General features: G+C 44.2%; 1 protein-coding gene across 1 annotated transcript in view; it reads left to right on the top strand.

Annotated features, from left to right (window-relative positions):
- lgr6 (leucine-rich repeat containing G protein-coupled receptor 6) overlaps positions 1–26,396 on the top strand; it is a 38,162-nt gene that overhangs the window by 3,571 nt on the left and 8,195 nt on the right. Inside the window, exons 2-10 of the mRNA XM_079166799.1 lie at positions 10,829–10,900; positions 16,748–16,819; positions 18,594–18,665; positions 22,551–22,766; positions 22,870–22,941; positions 24,977–25,045; positions 25,531–25,602; positions 25,741–25,812; positions 26,197–26,265. Coding sequence (XP_079022925.1) covers positions 10,829–10,900; positions 16,748–16,819; positions 18,594–18,665; positions 22,551–22,766; positions 22,870–22,941; positions 24,977–25,045; positions 25,531–25,602; positions 25,741–25,812; positions 26,197–26,265 — 786 coding nt within the window. The remainder of the gene's footprint in view (positions 1–10,828; positions 10,901–16,747; positions 16,820–18,593; positions 18,666–22,550; positions 22,767–22,869; positions 22,942–24,976; positions 25,046–25,530; positions 25,603–25,740; positions 25,813–26,196; positions 26,266–26,396) is intronic.

Raw genomic sequence — 26,396 nt, 5'->3', positions numbered from 1 at the left:
TGTAAACATCATGTCTGAGAGAGAGATAGGGAGAAAGAAAGAGAGAATATGTAAGGAATGGAGGGAGAGGAGGATTTGTGAGGAAAAAAATGAACAAAAAGAAGAGAATTTCAGAAAAAAAAGAGAACAGTGTGTGTGTGTGTACTATCAGTGGAGGGTTCTGTATTTAGCAGCTATCAGCTCCAGCATCAGTGTCCTGGCTCCAGACGTCTATGGTAGCCCCCCCCCCCCCCTCCCCCGCCCCAACTGAACTATACTGCCCTTCCTCTCTTTTACTATGTCTGTCCTTCGTTCCCCACCTATTCTCCTTTGCTCACCTGTTTCCTCAGGCCTCCTCGTTTAGATATATACATTAAGTGCTTGAGTGTGTGATTGTGTGTGTGTGTGTTTCTTCCAAGCAGGTGTTGAAGCCGGTCATGCAGCAAGTGTCAATATCTAATCTTTGATGTGCAATGTGCTTTTATAAAATCTAAATGGTTGCATATAGCTCAGGGCAGCAGATAAAAGTGAAGGGTGTACCCACGCAAAATGGTAAATATTTTCAAGGTGTGTGTGTGTGTGAGTGTTTGCGTGAGAGAGAGAGAGAGAGTGTGTGTGTGTGTGTGTGCATGTCGGTTGAGGAAGGAGGTGCTTTGGCAACAAGCCAAGTAACTAGCAGCTGTGATCAAAGTTGGGGAGGAGAGTTAAAGGCATAATAAAGAGGAAGAACACATTGACATTAGGGTAAGGCAATGTAGCCTATCAATATTATATGATGATATTAGACTAGATATCGACTTACATTTTGGATATTGTATTAAAGCATAAGTGTTGTCTTTTCCTGGTTTTACAAATGCATTATTGTTGTGATGTAATCTTTTGAACTTGCCAGACTGTTCTATCTATTATTTGCCTTTCCCCACTTAGTCATTATATCCACATTACTGATGATTTATTAAAAATCTCATTGTGTAAATATTTGGGAAAGCACCAATGGTCAAAACTCTAAAATCATCGTAACAATATCGATATTAAGGTATTTAGTAAAGTATTGTGATATTTGATTTTCTCCATATCACCCAGCCCTAAGTGACATACTGTATGTCATCGTAGTTATTCTATTCACAAAGTATTTCCTTTCTCCATTCCTTCCCTCACTACTTTGTTTCTTCCTTCCTTCCTACAAACTTCAAATGTTTGCCTCAGGGGTCAATTCCTCAGCTCGCTCCTAGATTCCCTGGAGGCCCAGCGGTGAACACCAGCAGAAAAAGCCACTTCGGCCTGCTACGAAAGAGATATTTATGCCAGAAGGGTGTTGGAGAGAAGGGATAGGCGGTTTGTGGTTTCCTGTGAGCAACCTGGGAGGCTTTTAAATGTCGCCCAGGGACAGACGGCAGGTAGGCAGGTAGGCAGGTAGAGGACAACAATGGAAACAATGACGATTCCCTCAGGAGGCAGAGACGACACAGAGGCCATAGTGTGCTCTACCGCTCCATATCCTGTCCTTTGGAAAAAAGCAGAAAGCAATCACGACACAAGATCTTAAAGGGAACTATAGGGTGGAGGAGGTGGAGATCAGGGAAGTAAAGTGGAGAATGTGTTTGGAGAGTATCTGCACAGCCTGCATGTGGACTAAACACAACCGTGGTTGGCATTTGTTGGGGCCTGACCTGTGCCAACCTACTGAATATGTAAATCTGTATGTTTCGTGTGATAGCAGCATGACACAAGTATGACACAGGACCTAGGAATGTGCTCGGTGCGACGTGTGGTTGAGGGGTGAAGGGCTGCTTCTGACTGAGAGGATTCAGAATGCCTGCATGGCCCAGATTCCTATTCAGCCCCTTCTCAACCCTGGGAATCCATGGGAATGTGTGAGTGTGTGTGCATGAATCTGTGCAAGTGCACTAGCCCTCTCTTTTCCAGTACAGAGAAGGCATTGTCCAATCCTGGGCCAGGCCACGACAAATGTCCCTAACTGTTCAAGTGCGTGCACATGCGTATACATATGTGCATCCATGACCTGCAACTTTGCAAGCTGTCATATATGTCAGTGTATGTGCCAAAAGTTAAATAACACATACATGCGACTACTTACTTTTGTTTGCCTATCAATTTTCAGGGGTAAAATACCACGTTTTCTTCAACGACGCAGATTGGTTCAAACCAAATTTAGGATTTGATGTCCCCACATATCCAAAGGTTGCTTATTTTCTTGCTGCAAGAAGACAAACAAGGTCCTCTATTGCGGTTGTTGCTCGTCACACTTTAAAGAGAAACTAGATCAGCGCAAACATTACGAATTAAAAATGATTTAGAAATGCATTTTTTTTTTCTTTAGCTTTCTTTTGATCGTATCACCTTATATTTAGTGGTTTGCGTCTCATCTCGTGTGTCTCTTCTATTTCGGCAAATTCTTTTCTCCCTTCGGTAAAGCACTTAGCTTTACTGCAATAAGTTTAATATCTGCGAAAAACGGCTCAGAAAACATTTTTGGGTAATAGAAAGTAAGGCGTAAAATGGCAAAAATAGTGAGCTTTAGACATAAAGGAGGATGTTTACATACGTTTTGATAGCATGAAGTGGACATAGCTGTCCAAGTTCCCCCTGTCTCTCGATATGGGTCTGTCTGTCTCTCTGCCTATCTGTGTGATCACTGGCCAGGCCTACCGACTTAAGTGATTCATGTTTGGCTGGCAGTGTGCAGGTGATGACTAGTAAGAACTAATGATATTTAATGCCCTTTCCAACAATGTACACACACACACACACACACACACTTGCAAGAACCCACAAGACCCCCGTGTGCACATTACACACAAGGAAATATGTTGCACAAGCATGGATGTATGGGCGCTTGCTTGCACACACACGCAGCATCAAAGCATCCCTCAGAGCACTGCTGATACAGCGATGCTAGCAGGGATTAGATCGGGAGAATGGCCCACTGGGACAGGAGTTAGCTAACGGGAACAAAGAAGCAATCACAGACACACTTAAATTTCGCACACATGCACACACCTCAGGGCACACACATACACGTACATAGTGAAGCCAAATGGGGGTACTGCACAGGAATGTCCAGAAAGTGGAAGAGTGGATGTAGAAAACAGACGGTGGAGAGATGAATAAAGTTGTGAGAGAAAGAGATGACTCTTCAGGATTCAGTTAGGTGACCTGATCTGAATGCAGAAACAGCAGTCAGGTCACTATGATGGAATAAGGCAATAGTATAATTCTTGCTAAGACTGGACTCCACAGGTGTATTTTCCATCTGCTGTAAAGAGAGGCTGGAGGGAATTCTGCCACTTCAGAGCCTTTGCAACTGCAGCCAGACTATCGTCTCTATTACATGTCTGAGAAGCAGCAAAAGAGGAAATCTGGAGTTTTTACATGCATGGCAAGAGGCCAAACTAAATCTCTTTAAACCAACAGCGGCCATATGTCCTCATTGGTATGGGGTAAGATTTCATCAAGTGCTGATCTAAGTTCAGGTCTTGATGTTATCCGCGGGTACTGTTAAATATATGGAGCAGACGAGCTGATCATCTGTGAGCGCAGCAGTAAAGGAGGAGTGAGCCAGGAGTGGATTTGAGCGGTCCTCTAACTAGATCCAGTGTCCTCCTGTTTCTGCCATTCAACCAAATGAAGTCATAATAGAGCCTGACACTAATACTCATCGGGTTTCATCCACTCTTGTATCCACTGCTGAGAATCTGCCTCGAATCAGTGTGCAGGAAAGGACACCTCTGTAAGAGATACCTTTTCAGGATGTGTGGAAAAGTGGTGAAATTTGTAACCCTTTTTCCACACATCTTTGCCATTATTTTTAACAGATTTCTGTGGCAAAGTGGTTGTCCTATGCTCATGAAACATTTCCTTCATGTGGCATAAGCTGTCAGCTTCGATATATGAAGAAACTAAACACGCTGTCGGGTACAAGTCATGTAACAAACATATATGAAAGCCAGACAAAGCAATACAAGTCAAAATAACAGATTAGTGGACTATGGACAGGGCTATGAATGCCTTTTGCTCCCAAAGCTATGTCCTACCCACAACAGCTGCCTGTCAGTCCTATCCACATGTTGGAGGCAGTTGTATGTTGTGTAGTGCTGACTGTTCCAACACTTCCTGTTCCATTACTGAAGTGCTTGACCTTTCACCCCCCCCCCCCTCCCCTCCCCTCCCCTCCTCTCCCCATCCCCTCCGTCTCATGACAGGGTGTGTGTGGGAGGACAGGGAGCGGACACAGAGTGTGTACATGCACGTGTGTATGTGCAGTATACCAGGGTATGAATAAGTCCCACAGGGCATGAATATGTTTCCCATGACATGGCCTCAGACTAAACAGCCGCTTTCTCCACCCAGACATCCGCCTGTCATTCTCCCCTAAACCGCAGCGAGCGGAAAAGAGCACAAAACATGGGAAGACAAAAACACAGACGCATCTCCCTTTTCTGTCTTGTTATCTCCTGTTTTCTCTTCCTCCCTCCCTCGCTGCTCTTTTGTAGCCGAGTCCTCCCCGTGGCCCTCCTTATCCAGGTGAAAGACTTCTCCTCGCCCTCTCCCTTGCTCTTTGTGCCCCATGAATAAGAGAAAGAGAGAATAAGAGAGGGAAAGATAAAGAGAGACTGCCTTCGGACACAAAGGGCAGTGTACCCCTCCCAGGAAGTCTGGGAGGAAGAAAAAAAAAACACACATCTTTAGAGGAAGGAGGAGGGGAGGACAGCATTGTACCCTCCTTCCTGACTCTTTGTGTGTGTGTGTGTGCATGCCTGTGTGTTTGTATGTGTGTGTGTGTGTGTGTGTGCAAGCTGTGTGACCACGAGAGAAACTGAATGCCAAAGCAGTCAGTCTATTCAGATAGCAAAAGCTAACACACTTAGACCTCACCCTCACACACAGTACACACACACACACACACACACACATTCTGCCCTCTCTCTCTCTCACTCACACTCACACACATGCACACAACCATTTAGGCCCTCTTTAAGGCGGCGCCCGAGCATTGACTACCAGTTGCATTGTGTGGAATAAAATATCCTCTTTCATCGTGGCCTTAACTGTTTCATAGCACTAAGCGGAGAGGATCAGAATCCGACTGAAGACATTACTGTCGTAGTTACTGTAAAAGACAGCCAAGGTGTGGCTCAAGCACCGCTAATGCAGAACTCCTGCCCTCTGGGCAAGGCTTTGGTTGTTGATTTCCACTAAAGATCTATTACTCTAATGTTCCCTGCGGATAAGCCGCCTTCAAAGGTGCAGAGCTTACTGCCATTATTTGCTGTTTGTTTGGTAAGAGTCTCCACCTGAGCGAGTGAGAAAGGGATTGGAAGGGAGGCTAGAAGAAAGAGGGAGAGAGAGAGCAGGAAAGGAAGTGAGAGGGAAGACCTCGGGGCATGGCTCTTGTGAAGTGATTCTGTGTGTGTGTGTGTGTGTGTGAGAGAGAGAGAGAGAGTCATGAAAAGCATCGTTCTGAAGGGCAACAATGAAAGCCTGTTTGTTTGCATGCTTTTTCTGCATCGTTATGTACTCTACCTGCATGCAATTTAATGCTTGAGCAACATGCCAGAAACTCTCCGGTTTTTTTTTAAGCTTTGAGACAAAGGAATTCTCCAAAGTGAAATGTATCAACTCATCTCCCCTCAGCCTTCTCCCGCACAGCTTTTGTCTGACTGACACATTTCACCATTGATGATAGAAACAAACACCTGACCGCTGATTGCATCTGACTCATTCTCAGGGTATATTCACTCCTCAGGGTGGTCCGTGGATGCCACAAAAGCCACCCGGAGCCTGGAGTGTGTACGAGCGCCTGTGGATGTAACCTGTGTGTGTGTGTGTTTGTCTCTGAACATATACGGGTGTTTCTTTTGTCATATGATGTGGCCAGTTGTTTTGAGCTAAATCAACCAACTCTTGTCAGCTTCCAGTTTGAAATTGGCTACAACGGAGCTAGGGGCACATTCACACCCACACACACACTGCCTTTGATCACAGAGCCGATAGCATACTTCAGTAGTTCTGTTGACGGCGAAGAGGAAATATGATAAATCACATTATTGTAACTACCGGACTGTGTAACCCCATGCTCCGGTTGGAATTTGAAACAGAGATGGGGAGAAAAGAGTGAGTGTGAGCGATAGAGTGGCATAAGAGAGAGGGAGAGAAAGGGCCAAGACTGATGAATGGAAATGTACCTCTGTTTCTTCATGCTTCCGTTCCCCCCTTAAGACAAGCTCCTTGCCTTGGTTACTCTATCAATCACAGCATAAAGTAGTAAAATATCCAGTGCTTTACCTTTCTTCCCCCGCCAAACCTTCCTCTCTTACATTCACATGCACACAAGCGTACACACTCACACACTTTGGAGAGGAAAGAATAAACGATCTATCAGAGCACATTGTGTATCTGCAAATCACGGAACGATGGAAGGAATAGGAATGGAAAAATGTCCATTTTTTTCTGACTCCTCCAATTGCTGCAACATTGGCCACAATTTCACACACGCTACTGTGCTTATACACCCTAAATTACATGCAGGCACATGAAAATGTAATTCCTCTCCTGGGAAACAGAAAGAGATCACTGGGGGCTTTGTCAGTCATTCTGCGGGTTCAGAGCAGAGCGGGACAAAAAGAACAGTTAAGAGGCACATTTGGGATTGTGTTTGTTGAGGGATGAGCATGGGTCTCCATGTCTGCATCCTCTGCTCCCAATACCGCTCAGGAGTCTTTAGTTCGTCATTCAGCAGCAGACAGAGATCTGAGGGGAGGAGATGGCCTGTGTGCCTCTGTCGGATGAGAGACGTGTTGTCCTGGGAACAATATCAGGCTGCTGTCTTGACGCCGCGATGGCAAAGATAGGCCAGGACGGTTCCCTGCTGAATACTCGCATGAAAAATAAAGAAAAGAAACCACAGTAACTTCCTCTCTGTCCCTCACACACACACACACACACACACACACACACAGGCGGACCCACGCAGCAATCTGTTCTCATGCCCTGGCAGCGCTCATGTATGATGTGGTGAAAGCGCACCCGGGGACTGTACCCACCACATCTGCAGGCTCACTGGAAAACAATAGGGGTGTGAAAATGAGGGACACACATCTTACCACACACACACCGCAGTCACCTATAAATGGAAAAGAATATTGTACTGCACACGCAGACACAGATACTGACACACATACTCTCTCCCTCTCTCTCACACACACGCACACACACACACACACTAGAGGTGCTCATTAAATGGGGACACAGAAATTCTAATTGTGAAACTCCCATACACTGAGCCTGCAAAATCTTTAAGTGCTCTCTTACTCATTTATTTTGCGGCCGTTTATTTGCGCTGAAAATATCTGCACGTCACAGCGCCAGCCGACACAATGCACATGTGGTAGTCATCAATCATAATTATCATGGTTTAAAAAAGCCACAGCTGTTATTTGATTTTAAAAACAAGCCATAGCGCAGCGCCTTCCAACGATACGTCAAGTTGTCAGCAGAGGCCTTGGCCTGCAAAGCAGAAATGTCTCTCTCTCTCTCCGGCTTCCCAATGAGCTCGTTGGAGAGCACAGCAGAGCTGCATTCAACCTTTCCCCATGACTCACCACCGTGCGTCTTTATTTTTAAACATTTTCTCTCTCCATTGCTGCGTGTTTATTCTCTCTAAGTGAGGCCGCTGTTATGGACTTCACACGTTTGTTTATGGCTTATTTAATCAGGACCAGATAATGGAGAGTTGTCTCCATTCTCGTGGCGCATCCCCAGGAGCCGGGTGATGTGTGTGTGTGTGTGTGTGTGTGTGTGTGTCTATGCGTGGGTCTGCATGTGAGTGTGTTGCTATGGTTTAATGATCCCCCCAGGATGTTCTAATAAAGATTTTTCTCCGAATATTAGTACACGGACAATAAAAGGAATTAAGGTGTGTTGTTCATGAGGTCCCATGAGGTCCCATGAGGTAATCGTGTGCTTCCTGTGTCATTATACGTGATGTCACCCAGTCTTGATTATGTCAATTGGTTTGCAGTTACTGCTGGCTGTGTCATCTCCATAGCAACTTTGTTATCACATATATTTACCCCTGACTTTAACCAAGCAGTAGTGCACCACACTCATCATTACACTTCACGTTGCATTCATCCCCAAATGACTGCATGGAGTCCGAGCAGATTGAGCCAGAACTGGGAAAAACTTGAAGTATATAATTCACGTGACATCACCACAGTCATTTTACAGAGAGGGAGACCTGAGGTCAGCAAAAATGTGAGGAAAGAGAGTGATAAATTACACACTATTTGTTGATTTTCTTAAATTTCTGAATTATTGTACTTGCTTATTAAGAAAAGTGATTAGTTACGCTGCATTACATTTTCAGGAGTGCTGATGTGCACTTAAAAGAACATTTGCAATGTGTCTTTCCTTCATTACTGCAATTATTTCAATATAATCTTATTAGATTATAATATAATAAAATGAGAAGATTTTATGGACATAAAATTGGGCTACAATATTTAAAAGGTGCCCTGTGGAGTTTTTATTGAAACAAACATGGCAACATGAAATGTTTCACACCAAACTGCATTGTGCGTATCCTTAAAGCCCCAAACCTGCTAAAACATTTACAAAGCCTTTTCTGATTGTTTTTCGAAACTTGCATCATTTACTCTGGCTTGCGGTCTCCTTCTCCTCTTTTATTGGCCCATTCCTACCTTTTATGGTGCAGCTGTCAATATGCAATACCACTCTCCGCAGCATACGGTAAATGTGTATAATGCCACTCCTGTGCTTTTGGCGGCAATCTCACAACTGGACCAGATCGGTCTGACAACGGATAAGCCTCTGTGGTTGAGGGGGATCCGATGTAGCCAGCGGATATCCGGGCCAAGACTTCCTTTTCCCTGCGCTGCTCGTTGTTTACAGTCCGATTAGGAACTTGAGATACAAGACCTGAGTGGGAGTTGAGAGACAACATGTACGACCGGATCTTTTCACAAGTAGGCAGTTTACAAGCAAATAAAAAACAAATTAAAAGCCAAATCATAGTCAGACGATAGCCAGTGGGTTGCAAGATGTTTTGCTCTCCACACGGACGGTTTACCTGCATTTAACCAAAGCCTGTTCGAGGGTGATCGGTCAATTCTACTCAGACTACAAACGGAAAGAGCTCTTCCGTTGACTAAATCTTGCCCCATTGCCTCCAGATTCTACAGGTAAATGCAGAATCTGTTTATAGAGATTTTTGTGGTGGCCTATCAGAACACAACATGCAGACAATACAGGGACATGCTCTTTAAAACATGCAACAAAGTTGAGGTCAGTGATGTGATGTGGAATATTAATGTCCTATTTTATTCTGTTACAGACAAAAGCAATAACATTAGAGGATCAGCCATTTTCCCCTCAACACTGATTGAAAGCATCCACCCTCCCAATTTGTCCTGGACCCTGAGAAACACCTTGAACCCCTCTATCTGCAGTCAGACCTCCCAGGAAGGGGCATGTGTAGCAGGAAATTCCCATGAAGGGATATGAACATGCCAAAAAATATGCTTTCATTAGGAAAATATTCAATGTCAGCAGACCTAAAAAAATCTCAGAAGTTATCGTTGCAAGCTCATCACATGGTGAGAACACACCTCACCCAAAGTGACAGTGGGAGTCCACATCCCGACTGTCTGATGTTAAATGTTATCCTTGACGGGGTACCAAACTGTTGGTATAATGAATTTGTCTTGTCACAACTGCTAATCGACAGGCTACTCAACTATCCAAATTGGTGAACCAGAATATTGCCATGCAGTGTTTCTTTCCACATCGTCCCTGAAGCTGAATATAGATCAGGCCTGCGGATAGATTCAGCCAGCAACCCCGTCAGCTTGGCTGACTTGACAAACAAACAGCCAGTGTGTCAAAACTCCCAACTGCAAAGGGCTTCTGAGAGCACAGTTTACACTTGCTAGCCCGGTGGTCTGGCTTTATGAGCAATGGTTAGTGTCGTACACACACACACACATAGACACACGCACATACAAGCCTCACTCTTGAAGACTCTTGCGAGACCCCAAGGGCTGTGAAAGCAAAGAAGGGGTGACGTAGCACCTCCTTGCTTTCATTGTGTTTATCAAAGAGATGACCTTACATGACTGAGGCCACAGGGTTATGTATGTTTTCTACCAGAGGCTGACACATAAGTTGTCCTCATACCGTCCCAAAGTGTAAAAAAACGTAGGTTACATGTGTGTGTTGAAGGAGTGCGCGTGTGAGTGTGCACGCATGTATTGGAGCATCCTGCACCTCTCCCTCTTTGACCGCAACGCAGCTGCGTCAACACTCACCCCTCAGCACACCCTCTCGCGTCGGCGTGTGTGTCAGAGAGGCAGAGAAATGGAGTGTGTCTGTGTTACAGCCATGAACAAAAGGAGAAGGAAGTGGTCTCCTGAGAAACCTGAGGAGGAAAAAAGAAGAAGAGAGAGAGAGATAGATAGATATGGAGGGAGATTGAGGGGTCAGATCTGAGAGAAGGTAGAGTGAGACATCTGGAAAAGAGAAAGAGTCACTGGGACGAGAAGGAAATTACAGCTGCCCAACAATGAATCATTGGGGAAAATTTCTCTTCTACATCTCCCTCTCCTCCCTCTCATCCTCCAACCTCTCTACCTAACCTTCTAACCTCTCTCTGCATACTACTCCCCAGTCTTGGTGATTGATCGCCATGTGAAATCCACGTTTTAAACATTTGTAATTGTACATGCCCAGAGCAACTACAAGTTACATTGATAAGATATACATTGATTGATACTCTGATACTCATGTTTCCCCTTTTTCCTCTCTCTAGGGATCTCAGCATGAACAACATCAGTGAGATCCAGCCCAGAGCCTTCCACCGACTGCACCTGTTATCAGAACTGTGAGTACAAAATCATTCAACTCACATTCGATTGATAAAACTCCCTCATCACAACTCACATATGACAAGAAACAGCCATTCCCTGAGCCGCTGAAACGCACATACCGAGTGATAGGGATTGATGACTCTAGCTTGCCTCTGATCTCTCCTACCAAGAAACTGCCTGCAGCAATACACCAGCAGATCCTGGGATGGCTGCACAAAAGAGGGAGGAGAATAGAACCTGATATTCTCTCAGAGAGTGAATATGTGGTTCTTAAAGTGTTTAGAGAGCAGGTTCTATGCTCAGCATCCAAGCCGCTGCATTCTTGTTTCAGCTGGACAGCTCACCAGGAGCATTACACACATAGACAAAAGCCTTTGCCAAGACAAACAACTCATTATAGTAGAACTTCAGGACAGAATTGCGGAAAGTGAGAATGTTATTATGTTTTTTTTATGCTATATAACATTAAGTATACGAACGATTGGGTATCATTACAAATGTTTTGAAATTGTTGCAGGTACACTAAATGAATGAAATGCCGAAACAGATTCTTTATACTTTTCTTGGCTGGTAACAAGTTAAACAATTTTAAAATTAAAATAAAAACAAGACTGTGAACATATTCCTTGACTTCTATACTTTGTGCTACAGGCAGAATTTGGTCAGTGCTTCACAAAAAAGGAGGTCCGGGTTTCACTCTCATAGGGCTGATGAAAGCACACACGCCGCAACAAAACTTGTTGAACATTTTTTCCGGTCGACTTGGCCGGTATCTGATTTGACCACTCAGCAGAACCCAGCTAAATCTCGGTTTGACAATGGCGCCTCACAGATATGGCCCAAGGGTATGAATGTGTGTGTATGTCAGCCTTCACCTGATTCTTTTACTTCTGAAGCCTGCAGTGTTTGTGTGTGTCTGCTTGGGGTGTTTGAACAGTCCGCTGTTTTCTTTGTTAATTCTTGCAGCTGCAGTCTGTGACGCATGAGCTAATCATGATGAAAGTAAAAGGTTGGCTGGATAACCATTCAGTTGACTTTGAATCACAGTCAAACCGGATCTGAAGTGCAGAGCGAAGCTGAGCAATGACGTTTTGTGGCACCTTGAAGTTAGAGAATGAAAATCAAGGCTTGATTTATTGTTGTGCATTGAATTGCTGATCTCAACTTTTGCCGTCGTAAAAACGGTTAAGGTTAGATATTGCTGATGGCCTAATAATCAGAACCACACAGCGCAGAGTGATGCTGAACATCGATGCTGACATTTGCCTGCATTGGGGGAAAAAGGGGGGTGGGGGTCTTGGATCTGCAGTGTTTGTCCAGAGACAGTCCTCCCAGTGTTTTACAACCCCGTTGATCTTGCTTCCTCTGTATCGCTCTTGTGTTCTGACACTTTATGGAGACGTTCTGTTGCTTTGTAGCTCTTCCAAGGAGGATGTTCCTGCCCTAAAGCCAAATTTTTGTAGCCTGCTGACCATTTCTGGAAACATGCTGAGACGATGATGATGTTCCAAGGCAGGGAGAAGCACATTTCTGACATCCACTCCCGTCTAGGAGGTTTAGCGAGATGAAGCATAGCAGGTTATGGTAAACACATTACAATTACAACAAGTTATAGCGCTTAGAAAAACAAACCAAGGCTCTAAACACGGTCGGTTTGAGAGCGAGAGCGTTTGATGTGGGTCCACAGCACTTGTTGGTAGCACAGGGAGAAGCAAGGGCCAGACATGTTGTGACTGGTAGTGATAAATTGTTTGATGTTGGGCTCTACTTCCCTGTCTGCACTCCCTCACTTTATCTCCCTCCTTTCCAATTAATTTCTACAGCCCCCCATCTCCATTTTACTGCAGGCTATTGCAAGCTGTAGACACTGCCTTTGATAGTTTTTCGACTTTTTTTTTCTCTGACTTTTTCCTTTCACATTCTGACAAACCAAGACAAATCTGCTTATGGCAAGAAGTCCAGCTTTCATCCTGTTTTCCTAAAGCACCGCTCATAAACCTTAACTGTATCATGCCGCCTCTTATCTCCTCGCTCAGCTCTCACCTCTATAGTATCTAAGTGCACAGAGCTAATCCCTTTGAACCTCAAATGGGGTGATTAAATGAATTCACAAACCATATAGCAAACCTCCCTTTGCTCCCTTTGCGGCATTGATATTGATAACAAGAAGTGTAATTACCCCTCCCTTCTATTGACCTCAGACACCTCTCATTAAGTCATCTTTTAGCGCTTTGATCAGTGAATCTACTCTCAATTCAAAACACACAAACCTGCACGCAACTGTCATACAGCATGAAGAGCATGAAGAGAGGCGACTGAGAGGCAGACTTCATGTCTATGGATTAATGAGAGGGCAGCATTGCAGGCAATCAGGTACAGACTTTGAGACTGGTTACTCATACACATATCAAAGACTTCCCCTGTATTCAAATGTTCTCCTCTAATATCAAAGATGCACTATCTATTTCTTATCTAACTGGCAGCTGGTGCTTGCCCCCCTAAAAGCCTTTCGTGAAAACTACTTTCGAAGGCGGTCATGCTCTCCACCTATCATCAGTATCAGAGTCCATGCTGCTTCTACCTTAAGAGATCCCATGTCACTCTGCCTTCTTCCTTTGAATCCCGTCATAATCAGCCGTTTGAAACAAGTCTCTCATGCTCATCTCATCATTATCGGTTTCATCACTCACCCTCCTGAATACAGAGTTGAAATCAGCCCATTCAAAGTAGCCAGACGAGAACAACAATCTCACTAGATTTTTTAAAACCCTCTAAAACTGTGGAATGTGCTCTCCAACTATCAAATCAATTCAGTCCAACATTTAGAGGAGGGCAAGTGGTGGCCAACGCTGCCCTTCTTGTCTTCTTCTTGGTGATAAGATTGTCTGCTGATTGGCCAGAAGTATAACGTAGGCGAGGGTTAAGGGTTTACAATATTGGCGGATACTGATACTCCAGGTGCACCACACAGCTGGGAGTATCTAGGTGAATTAAATCTTTTCCTTTTAACACTGCCAACATTGGGTTTGTCTGCTTGTTTTTCTCTCTCTCTCACACACACAAACACACACACACACACACACACACACTGTTTTCCACATGTCTATATTTTACTCCAGTCATTTCAGAGGTTAACGCCAGGTTAAGTGGTTGACCCTCAGGCTGGACCTCTGAACAGAAGGAGGGATAACATTTCTATTGATGGACCACGGGTGAAAAAGGTCATACATGCATATGTACTTACAGACACAGACACACACCCTCTCTCTGACAATAAGACCCGTTCATCCTCGCCCTCTTCTTTCATCATCGACTCCTATCAGCCATCTTGGCCATGCTACCGTTATGGTGTCCTATCACTACCTGAGATAGTATCCCAAAATATGATGCTGTCTCTGCTGTCTAGGTCTTTATTCTGTCTTCTTTGTCTTTATTATTTTGAGGCAATAGGATATGGAGATACATGGGCTAATCAGCAGTTATAGCATGCTTCAGTGATGCCCTCACAGATCAGCTCTGATAGCGGGGTCGTCTCACCTTTGTTACCATTCCTCCCACTTCTCTCCCATAGGTTTGAACCACACACTAGCCTCTGTTATTTCATCTATGAATCACATCAATCGAGGTGAATTATGCTGAGGTGGAATTTTTATCAACCCAGTCCAGGGGCCAAGAAAAATTCCAACCATCCCCAAATCAAATTAAAAGAAAGAACTGTTTGGAGCCACGGCTTGACAAGAGCAAGGCGCCTTTCATTAGAACGAGATTGATGTGGAATGACTAGGAGGCTAAGTGCGGAACATTTACTCGTACGTTCGATCATTTACACACACGTACACACATAAATACGCACACTGATATCATGGAAACTGTTGGTCAATGGCAACTGCCCGTGTTCTGTTGATGTCTATCAAGAACGTCTGAACATTTCTTTCCTTTTTCAATATCCATCTTCACTTTCGATATAATTATCCATTTGACAAATGAAGTCGGCAAAAAAAAAGCATGATTCCACTCTAATGCTGTTTTGGCTCCAATGGTGCGGCTAATAGAGAAAGGCTGGTTGGCAGTAGGATATGCACATCATACCCTGGCCTTAACTACCGTGTTTGTTTTCTAAAACTCTAAATTGCTGGCCCAGCTCATCCCCCCCACTGAAGACATTTATTTTTCTTTGGTGCTACCTATATCTTTGTTTTGTCCAATGCGTCTGTAAGTAATCACTGCGTTTGAACAGGGACCAAGAGAAGGTACTTCGGGGTCTTTGCAGAAATGGGCTTAGATCTATTTTACTGGTGTCAGGAACTCAGAAAGGTCTATTGAAACAGTTACCTCTGGAAAAGTAGCTATCGAAATGGTCCCCGGTGACCAGCTTGTGCAATAGAGGAAACTGAAATGGTATCGAAGAAGCAGACCTATCGCCTGCTGAGGGACAACAAAGGGGCAGTGCACATGTTTCTTTACGCTTAGTGATCTTAGTGCAAATGTAACTCCTTTACCTTGAAATAAGAATGAATATTAGAAGGTGTGAGGTCAAAGAGAAGCAGTCACTGCAGACCAGCTCTGTGATCTGTGTCTTCCATGTCTGAAATCTGTATTAAGACCTCATGTGACGCAGTCAAAGTCTGTTTGAATGAGTTTCGACTGTGGTTTGAGAGGCATGACTAAATGGCACCACAATAGCTTGGATAAAGATCAGTCCGTTTTGTATTCTAGTATGCCAATGCGGGTATGCATCTAAGTGTATGTGCGTGTGTGTGTGTGCTTGTGTTGATAAATACAAGCAAGACTTAAGAGATCTAAACTGGGCTGAGTGTGAGATTTGGCAGGCGCGGGAGGGGTTGTGTGGTTTGCCACTGCACAGTAATAAGACTGAAACATGTTGACATGAATATCAGATGTCAGAGGGAGTTTGCTGGGAGCTCTCGCCCATTACCATCTGGATGACAGTGGCTTGGAAAGGCAGGCAGAGTGCTATATCAATATTTCAATATCCTGACACAGATGGAGCAACTCAGCCAGAGGCAGTCTCTGCATGAGACCCAAATGTCAGGCAAATGTCACCTGTAGAGCAACGGTGTGAGCAGGAGCATGTCAATGAGTGACTTTTAACTTGTGTGTGTGTGTGTGTGTGTTTAATAAAAGTGGGTGGTCTCGAGCTGTGAAGACCAAATATGTGTTTAAACTGAGCTTCCAGCTCATGACCTTGAGAGTCACTCTGTTGGACTGAATGTTATTTATTTGGACATCTTATACACACTCACAAATGACCATTAGGTGCTGTGTTTGATAAACAAACTGATTGGATTGCTTATGTGAATGTGTGTGGTTTCTCTCCCTCGCTGTCCTCAAGGCCCCTCAGAACGAGCCCAATTTACCTCAAGGACATAGAAAATAGCACACGCATCCACACGGCACACACATATGTGCTCATGTGTGCGTATATAGTATACACCTTACTATACACACACACACACACACACACACACACACACTTGCATGCGCACAAGCAAATATACTTTCAGGCTGCACTGGTTGACCCAGTCTCTGTCTCATTCAGTTCAGTCTTTACTCACTCATCAGAGCTCCCAGGATTGGTTAAGGTTTCAGGGTGTGCTTTGGGCCAATAACAACCACAATGAAGGGAATCGAATATTGTTATTTGCATACTGCCCCAGCAGTAACCCCAGAGCAGGAACTCAAGGATGAAGTCATGCAGCTCAATCCAAAAAACGTAGAATAAAGCAAAAGGCAAAACTTGTCTTAAGAGACTTGTACATTTTTTCGTTTATGTGCTTCAATTTCACTTTTCACTTGTATAATTTGTTTTCCCTTTTTTGATCTGCGTGTTTCTCTCCTAGGCGTATCTCAGGGAATCAGCTGAGGTATATCTCAGGCCACGCTCTCCAGGGTCTCCACAACCTCAAAGTTCTGTAAGTAACCTTATCCACCCTCCCACCCTATCGCTCTCTGGTGGTTCGGTCCACATCCCAGGTGTGTTGTTCCACTAAAGCATTAAGGGGTGATAGAGTTGCGCTCCTGCCTTGGATAAAACACACAGGCCACGCATCATTAACTGTAGTTAAAGTTTATGGGCTGGTTCCTTTATTCTCAAACAACCCCTGTTTCAGTTGTAATCAAGCACACACGCACACACACACACACACACACACACACACACACACACACACACACACACACACAGGTGTAATGCAGGGACCTCCCAGTCACACCACCCACCGAGATTACAGAAAGTGACAAAAAGAAATCACTTTAAAGTGCCATTCAAAGCTGTTCCCTCAACGCTCCAGTGTGTTCGTAGCCTTATGATCCATGGCCACCAACTGTTAGCGCTGCAGTGAAATATTAAATCACAAAAAAAGTGCAAAGCAACCATAAAAACCAAGGCATTTTCTGACTTGTGCCCCCCTGCATCTAATAAATTACTGCCATATTTTGTACTGGGTGAGAGACAAGGGTATTAAGGAGGTTTTCATGGTCCATGGCAACTCAATTCCTCTTAGACCCTCGCTGAGAAAAGTTTGAGAAGCTCTGCCACAGATTATAAATTTTGCTAGAGAATTATGGTTTGTAATTTTAAAGTAATCTGGGGGATTACCAGGCACACAAGTTGATCTGCTTTCACCTTGTGTTGTGAAACTCACCGAAACCAGCTATGAATCCTCGGCTATTATGTAATTACTGCAGAAGGACACACATATCCTGGATTCATACACAACTGGAAGCATTCATGCTTTGCACTATAACATCCTAGCAAACTTTGGAAGGTCTCTTTGACCTCAGAGCAGCTGAGCTGGAGGAGGTTTCCTTCCTCAGTATGTTAGTTAAAGTCAGACTTGTGTTACAAATGGACCGCTGACCATGTGTAGGGTAACCACAAGCTGACTTCCTGCTGACTCACATGCACGCACACAGGAGGTCATGAACCCAGAGTGGAGTACAAGCTTCCCCAAGGGAATTTCTTTGAAACAGGAAAAGGCTCAATTTGATGTATTTATCATGGCATCATCGTCCCAGTGGAAACATTCCCCCGGTCCTCTAAAAACCTGAGCATTCTTTTCTACACTGAAGCATTACAGTATAACTAAATAAATGAATAGATAATAAATAATTCAGATGAAAAACTGTCTCATACTTGGCAGTCGAGGCATCGAGGTTATTTCATGCTCACAAACAAAAGATACTACATTGTTATAATAACTTTACTGCAAGCTAAGATTTAACTGTTGTGACACAAGGCCTCGCAGACTCACAAAGAGGCACCGTGATACCACAATAAAGGCAAAACGCTGCTGCTGAGCGCGACACACTGGAGACGCTACGCCTTGTGAGCTAATGTCAGACTACTGGTCACGATAAAAAACTTTAAAGAAAGCGGGAGAGAAAGACAGAGTTAGCAAGGGAGGGAGAGGAAAGAGAGAAGGATATTGTTTGCTCGCCACTTCCTCCTCGCGTTTTGCTCCATTCTTCTGAAAATGACATCAGCAGCCCACCCAAGGAGCTTCTCTTTCTCTTTTCTTCTACCCTTCATTCTCTGCTTCTCCTCAAGCCTTTACCGGCCCTTTCCTTTTTGTGTCAGATTTCCCTCATGATGGAATTATTTGTTCTGCTTGATGTGCCCTCACACACACTCTATCACTTATAGAGCTATTACCTACAACTCAATAATCTGTATGTGTCTTTCAGGATGATACAAAACAACCAATTGGAGAGACTTCCTGATGATGCTCCATGGGACCTACCCAACCTTCTATCCCTGTGAGCCTCTCTCTCTTACACACACACATGCACATGCACACTAATTATGTTACTCTACCTCATCTAGCATGGAATGAAACATCCCCTGGCCACCCACCCACACAACTCAGCTCTAACCACAGTGCAGGTATAGAGTACTGCTAACATATTACAGACCATACCCCAAATAGTTCTGCCCTGTACTGCCTGACAGTAGGAGTCACAGCCTCACTGTGTCAGTGCAGTTCATGGCAGCATCTGGAAGCCATGAGGGAAACAGCAGACACTGCAGGCCAGGGAGAGCATCTCCAATGAGCTGTGAAACAACCCCATTTTCCATCAATTCCCCCCCTCTTCCTCGTCCGCTCCTCTCCTCCACCACCCACACCGCTATCCCCCTGGCTAATGAGAGTGTTTGGTGGCATAATTGTCTCATCTGTGGGGTCAGTGTACGTGTGTGTGTGTGTGTGTGTCGGCGTGAATGTTTGGGCGGATGCATGTGGACCACCTCATCTGTAATTCCTCACCCCTAACCGTCTCTCCCAACTTTGTACCGCACACATACTCCACATCCCTGCTTTCCAAATTAATAATTCTTCGTAAATACCCGTAAAGCCATTTCCTTCATCACACAGACAAATTGCTGGAGTTGTAAAATAGAAGCGGCGTGCACATGTAACTCCTCTACCACCTACAACGTTTCCCTGTCTGGTATTAAGCAGGCCTGCTCTCCCTCAACACAGTCACCAAGCCTGCACGCACGCACACATGCCGGTCGCAATTATTACATAATTGCCTGACTGTTCGAGCTGACGTGATCAATTTGCATAACCGTTAGATTCCAGCATCAAGAGAATTTAAGGCCAATGTTACAAATGTGGCAGCAGATAGAGAGCTTGGTAACAGCTGGGTGATTAAAGTGTCTACCTGAGCTTCTAATGTCAGTAAAAAAAAACACTCAAATAAAGAGCTGATGCAGGTTCTTCTGTTTCAGCTCATATTTTGTGTTGCTTTTTTCTTGATTTATAGCAGGGAGTCTCCCCTACGGGTGCAGCAGTGTGTTTGATAGCTCTGGAGGTATGCTAGAGATGTCGCTTTCATCCAGCTTTTCTAATTAGACAATTCACATAAAAATATTGGGATGGAAACATGGTGTAATAAGAGTAGCGTGGGTCATTTAAGAAATCGCTCAGTACAAGCGCAGCGACTGTGTGTGGTGGACAGCGGATGTGCTCAGAGCAGACAGGTGTTGGCAATCAGAGCAGAGAAGGAATTGAGAATTAAGTTGTCTGGTAGTAGTAAATGAACAGTGTAGGTTTCAGTTTGTATATGAATAAATGTGGCAGCTCCTCAAAACTCAAGAAAGCTACATTATTCAACCGTTTTGAATCACGTTTTTGTTAGGTACAGTTTAAGAACAAGCTATATAAATCTGTGCAGAAGAGCAAAAGAAAACACTATTTCAGCTAACTATTTGGAGATTAAGTAACAACATGGATTTAGGTCTGGTCAAACACCGCTGTGTAGGATTAAATTAACATAAAAATACTTAAAATAACAATTTAACCGTTAATAGCATTATTAGAATTAATCGTCAACTAAAATGTCATGATCTTGACAGCCCTACCTACAGGGAACCACTACAGCTCAGCTCACCTGTGTGTGTGTGTGTAATTTTAGGATTATGACTGTTTTCAGTTCATGTGTATGTGTGCACAAGTGTGTGTGCGTGTGTGTGGTCTCTCAATTTCTTCACATAGGGATGCTCTCAAGTAATTAAACACACAAACACACACACACACACACACAGTACAGACACACACAGAGCCAGGTTATAGAGACGCACCTTGTCATTACAGTAATGATAAGCCCAGCGGAGAAAGATTACTGGAAAGGCTTTGGAGAGTGAAGCTTGTTGGCGCCTTTCACTGACATAAAACACAGGTAAAAAGAAAGAGAGACAGAACATGGGTTCTAAATATGTTTAAATGTATAAAGGAGGCTTTCATCTAAAATAAATCACGCTTTTAATCCCAGACACAAATCCTTCTGTCAGCAGTGAACCGAAGCGGAGTCAAGAAATTTGTCTCACTGTTTGGAACAGTCTAATTACAACACACACTGTTGAGTGCTGTTGCTGTTTAGTTATGAGGAGACGGACAGTGTTTTGGGTCACGACCCACAGGTTAAGCAGCGTAATCACCACTGATGAGTTCCACAAGCCACATAAATCAAGATATCCCTGTTTTTATAGATTTGACTAGATGGCAGTGAAACACGCCCCTTCAAGTTCCTCGTTGTATAAAATGTTGGCCATCTGGAGAATTGAACTGGGAGGCATGTCCACAGAACTCCTGGATCATTTAAGAGAACTTTCTCTTTCTCTCTCCTGTAATCGTGCCTCAGACTTTGATGTGATGGACAGGAAATAGTTGCTGCTTTATTGGCTTCTGTGGAACATTCCTGGTTCGGTCTGGACCTTCTGGAGACCTGGCAGGTCCACCCAGAGGAGCAATTATTATTTTGCCCTGGAGAACAAAACAGAAAGTTGAAGGGTCTTCCGTAGCTTTCATCCTGTGATTTGGGTCAGGGACAAACAATGTCCACAGTTGAAGTGCACAGGATGCACAAGGATGATGTTTAGCACCGAACAAAATGTGTGCTCAGGAAGTAGACAAGATGAACATTTCTTGAAGCAGTTTGTGTGCGCGCATACACACATTCATGCGTATTTACATGTATGCTGGAGGGTGTTTCCCTGTGTGCCTGAGCATCTGCCAGTGTATACAGTTGTCTCTCCTGATGGAAATATTCCCTGGGGGAGAAAAGCCCAGAGTTCAGAGTTCAAGTTCAGATTTCACTTTGATGATGCTGTTTGTTTGGTGAAGCCTCCGAGGGTTGAGCAGGCCGAGGAGGAGCTGTAGCACCAGAATCAAAGAACCTCGGTAGAAGATTGATAAGAGAGGATGTTTGAAAGACTAACAAGAGTTAAGGAGTGAGACGCAAAAGGGGTTCGCAGCGGCTGGGAGTGCATCAATGAAGATGTAAGGAACAAAATATGAGTGTGTGAAAGGCCGGAGGGAGGAAAGGGAGATTAATGAATGAGTGTGAAGGGCCAAAGAAAGAAGAATAGCGAGAGGAAGTGGTCTCAGCTTGTCAACTCTGCCCTGAGGGGATCATTCATCACTATGGACAGTGTGTATGCATGTGTGCATTTAAGTGTGTGTGTGTGTGTGTGTGTGTGTGTGTGTGTGTGGGAGGGGGGGGGGGGGGGTGTCACAGTCCACACTCGTTGCCTGTGGGTTGAGGACACCGAGTGAGAGAGGGGACAAAGGTTTGTTAGGTTTGAAGAGATGAAAGCACATGTGTGAGAGCACATGTGTGTGTCCGGTGTTGTGTTTGTGTATGAGTGGTGGAAACGTCAAAGACTGATGGCGTCAGCGAGACTCCAATGGAAAGAGTAAATGAGGGAGGAACAGCTGAATATGCGTCTTAAACTGTTCCTCTTTCCGTCTTTCCCCTTTTCCAGGACATTGAGGGAATTCTGCTCACACAACAAAATTAGAATGAGGTAGAATAAAACAGGCCCGTCACAACTGTTCCTACACGTTTGTGTTTTTCTCATCTTACATTTATTACGTGCATGCCCGTGCTGGTGAAGCTAGACATGGCTTATTTAGTATGGGAATAAATCATAATGAGGAGCTTCTAAGACGCTCCAGCAAAGATGAAAGACGGAGAATAAAAGATGTGTAATTCTCATAATAACCTTCCTGTAAGCCAAAGTGTTTAATTGCCACAACATACAACCACTAATGCACGCACAAGCACGGTTGCACAAAAGCAAACAAACTGTACTTAAACTTGGTGATTATCCCGCTTAGCTCAGTTCCTCTCACCCTGCAGGCGTCTCGATGCTAACCTGTTGTCTGAGGTTCCTGCCGGGGCCTTTAGAGGGGTTCGCTCCCTAAGACACCTGTGGTTGGACGACAACTCCCTCACAGAGATCCCAGGGACGGCCCTGGACTCTCTGCCCTCCCTGCAGGCCATGACGCTGGCCCTCAACCAGATCACACACATCCCAGACTATGCATTCACCAACCTCTCCGCCCTTGTCGTTCTGTAAGTGACATCTTGATTTGTTTACTTTAAAGTCTCCTAAATCTGGGTTTCTCAACTTACCAGAGAAAACATTCGTTCCGATTCGTGCTCTTTTTTTTTCCAGGCATCTTCATAACAACCACATCCAGAGCATGGGTGCGAGATGTTTTGAAGGTTTACACAGTCTGGAGACACTGTGAGTATTACACACACAATCACAGACACACACATGCTTTTTGGATAGAGGTGATTGCACTCTCTCGTACACACACACACACACACACACACACACACACACACACACACACACACACACACACACACACACACACACACACACACACACACACACACACACACACACACACACACACACACACACACACACACACACTTAAATTTAATTATGTCCCCTCAACATCATTGCTGGCTTTGTGATGATAAAGTATCAGCAAGTATCAATGTTAATTCTGTATGGTTGTCTTTCAATCACAATCAATAGATTTATGAAGAACTCCCTGAAATATAACCTCACGAAGGTCAATTTTCTGTGTTTGAATGCATCATTATTTCTTTTTGGTGTTTGGTGTTACTTGAAACTCCTGAAATGATTGTGTTTTTTTTTATAAATCTCATGTCCCAAGTGTGCCAAAGAATAATGAAGTGCAGCGCTAAATCATAATGATGAATGTCCTGGTAATTTTCAGCAGGTTCTTTCTCAAAACCTTGACCAACAAATGAGCGAAGATGAAAAGTTTCTCGTTGATTATCTTGAAGTAACAGTAATCTTTTGTAAAAGTGCTTGCCAAGCAGCGCTGAGGTCAAACACGGCTCAGCCTGGCTACAGGAGAGCTGTTTGAGCGTACGTGCCGCAGCTTCGATAACTACATCGTAACCACACACCAATATGGAAACCACAGGAAACTGACAGCCGTATGACAGAGGTGGAGAAAGAAAGCGAGAGAAATGCACACAGTGCAACTGTGTCTCCTGCAACATTCATGGTGGTCTGATGAAAACCGTATCTGGCATGCCGCTTAACAACCTGTTGAAATGTAAAAAAAAAAATCATGCTTTCCTTTTTTTATGAGCACGCGTGTTGGCACATGCGTGTGTGTGTGTGTGTGCGCAGATAAGCAAGTACTTCTGCCTGTGCCCTAAAAAAGCGCTTGGCCAGCTTAACACCCAACTTAAAAGCCATTATCCACATGCTGGGAAATGTGAGGGAACAGGGTGTAAGTCAGGGGAGCTATGCTTAAGGGGATGAAGGGAAACTAGAGAATGAGAAAAAGAGGGATGGAGCTCTCTGGACAAGAATAGTGTGTGTTAAAGTGTTTGGGCCGTCAGCGGCGAGCAGAGACAGATGATTCAGCGGGATAAGATGACAGGTGTCATTGACGTGGGGATTGCGCCGGTATGAGGGGTTAATCTCTCACAGCGGCTTCGCTTATGAGAAATACGAGAGACCATCTGCATCACCACAACCCTCCCCAGCCCTTGTGTGTATTATAAAATCATTACTACGAGGAGCCGTCCAGGGGCCTGCTGGAAAACATAACTGCATATGCAAACAAGACGGAGCAGAACCAGACAGACGTTTCACAGTATCCACTGATACTTTGGGAAAAACACACATATCTAGAAGTACTTCATCAAGGGCATTCACTTGGAACGAATAAAAACAAACCCAGCTGACTATGACTTAGTACTTTTAGATATCCTTTGACCTGGGCGGCTAAGAATCTTCCACGACAGCACACATACCCAGGCACATGCCTTAATATGGCAAAAGGCATACTATATAAGCACAAACATGTACACTGCACACTTTTCCCATGTTCTTAAGCATATCTACAGTGCATACAAGAAGTACAGATAAGAAAAACGTTTTCCTGCCACCTGCGTATGAGCTGTGTCAACTAAATTGTAGCAATGGTTGTTTTGATGCAGCGTTTCCTTGGTAACTAATCAGCGACAGACCTAAATAGTCGGGTCAGAGCAGCAAAGGTCAAGGGTCAAATCCAAACCTCACACTCTACAGCTGTCAGCCGCTCAGAGTGGAGAGGAAATGGCTGCGCATACATATGCAATCAGGCACACTTTCTCACACACGGAAAAACTGAATATCAAATATGGTTAAATTATGATTGCAGAGAAGTAAAACCTCCATCATGCCTTGGACTTTTTCAATATAATTTTCAATCACGATTGTTTATCTTCTTCTCTCTCAGGGATTTAAACTACAATGATCTGCAGGAGTTCCCTGTGGCCATCAGGACACTGAGTAAGCTTCAGGAACTGTGAGTACATAGACAGACACACACACACACACACACACACACACACACACACACACACACACACACACACACACACACCTGCCTGACATGACTATCATGGTTGCGTTATCCCAAGTAATCCCGTTAAGTGATTTTAATGTGGCACTCGGATACAATCTCTCTCGCCCTAAGCAGGTGCTGGCTACACACCCACGCACTCGCTCGCCTGCACATACACACAGACGTGCACGCACACACACACACACAAACCATGTTTTCCCTCAGCTTCAGCAGATGTTCCACGGCGTGCATATGTGACACAGATACAGCATGTGTGTGCGTGTTTACATCTCATTTATCCAAAAATGTTTTTCAGCTGTGCACTGGCAGGTGCAACATGAGGACATATGACTTGCCTCTCGGTCTTCTAAACTCACACACACACATTCACAAAATCAGAAACATATTGATAATCTCTCTGACTAACTATGTTTTTATATTTGCAGGGGCTTCCATAACAACAATATCAAAGCCATCCCTGAGAGGGCCTTCGTGGGAAACCCTCAGCTCCAAACCATGTGAGCTTAATGCTTCATGCTACATTGTGCACATATTGTATTAAATAAAATCAACATCATCTACAGCGCAACTCATAACTAAACACAAATGAATCAAAATATGTCGGAATCAATCTTCCCTTTCTTTCTATCCTGCAGTCATTTCTATGAAAACCCCATCCAGTTTGTGGGAAAGTCCGCTTTCCAGTTCTTACCCAAGTTGCACACACTGTGAGTATGCGGTCAGTAGGAACCATTCCAGTGAGTTAGCCCAAACACTGTTTAAATCATCCTCTGTCCCTAGCAGTGAGAGTTGAATGGACATGTGTAATGGCCTACTGAATGATGTTGTGTTAGCGTATTGCTGTGCTCTGTGCTGATGTGGTAAGAGAGAGTGTGTTGTAAGAACATGTTGAATGGTGTGACTTATGATGTCTTGTGAGACCGCCAAAACAGCCTGTGTTGATGTTGGAGGAAAGGTTTGATGGCTAAAATGAGCTGTTAGACAAAGTCTGTGTGTGTTTGTGTGTAAGTATGCGTCTGGGTATGTATGTATGTGTGTGTGAGAGAGAGAGAGAGAGAGATTTCTGACACTTTTTTTCCTTGTTGCTGCAGTTCTCTTAATGGGGCAACCCAGATTCAAGAGTTTCCCGATCTGAAAGGAACCACCAGCCTGGAAATTTTGTAAGTGTCTCCCTTTATCCCCACAATCACACGCATAGTATTATTCATCATCTAGTGGGGATTCATCACATACAATAGCAAAGAATTGGAGAAGACAGAGATACAATCCCAGTCCAAATACATAAGAGAAA

Source organism: Pholis gunnellus (assembly GCF_910591455.1).
Source record: "Pholis gunnellus genome assembly, chromosome: 2".
NCBI lineage: Eukaryota > Metazoa > Chordata > Actinopteri > Perciformes > Pholidae > Pholis > Pholis gunnellus.
This window is presented reverse-complemented; position numbering and strand designations above follow the sequence as displayed.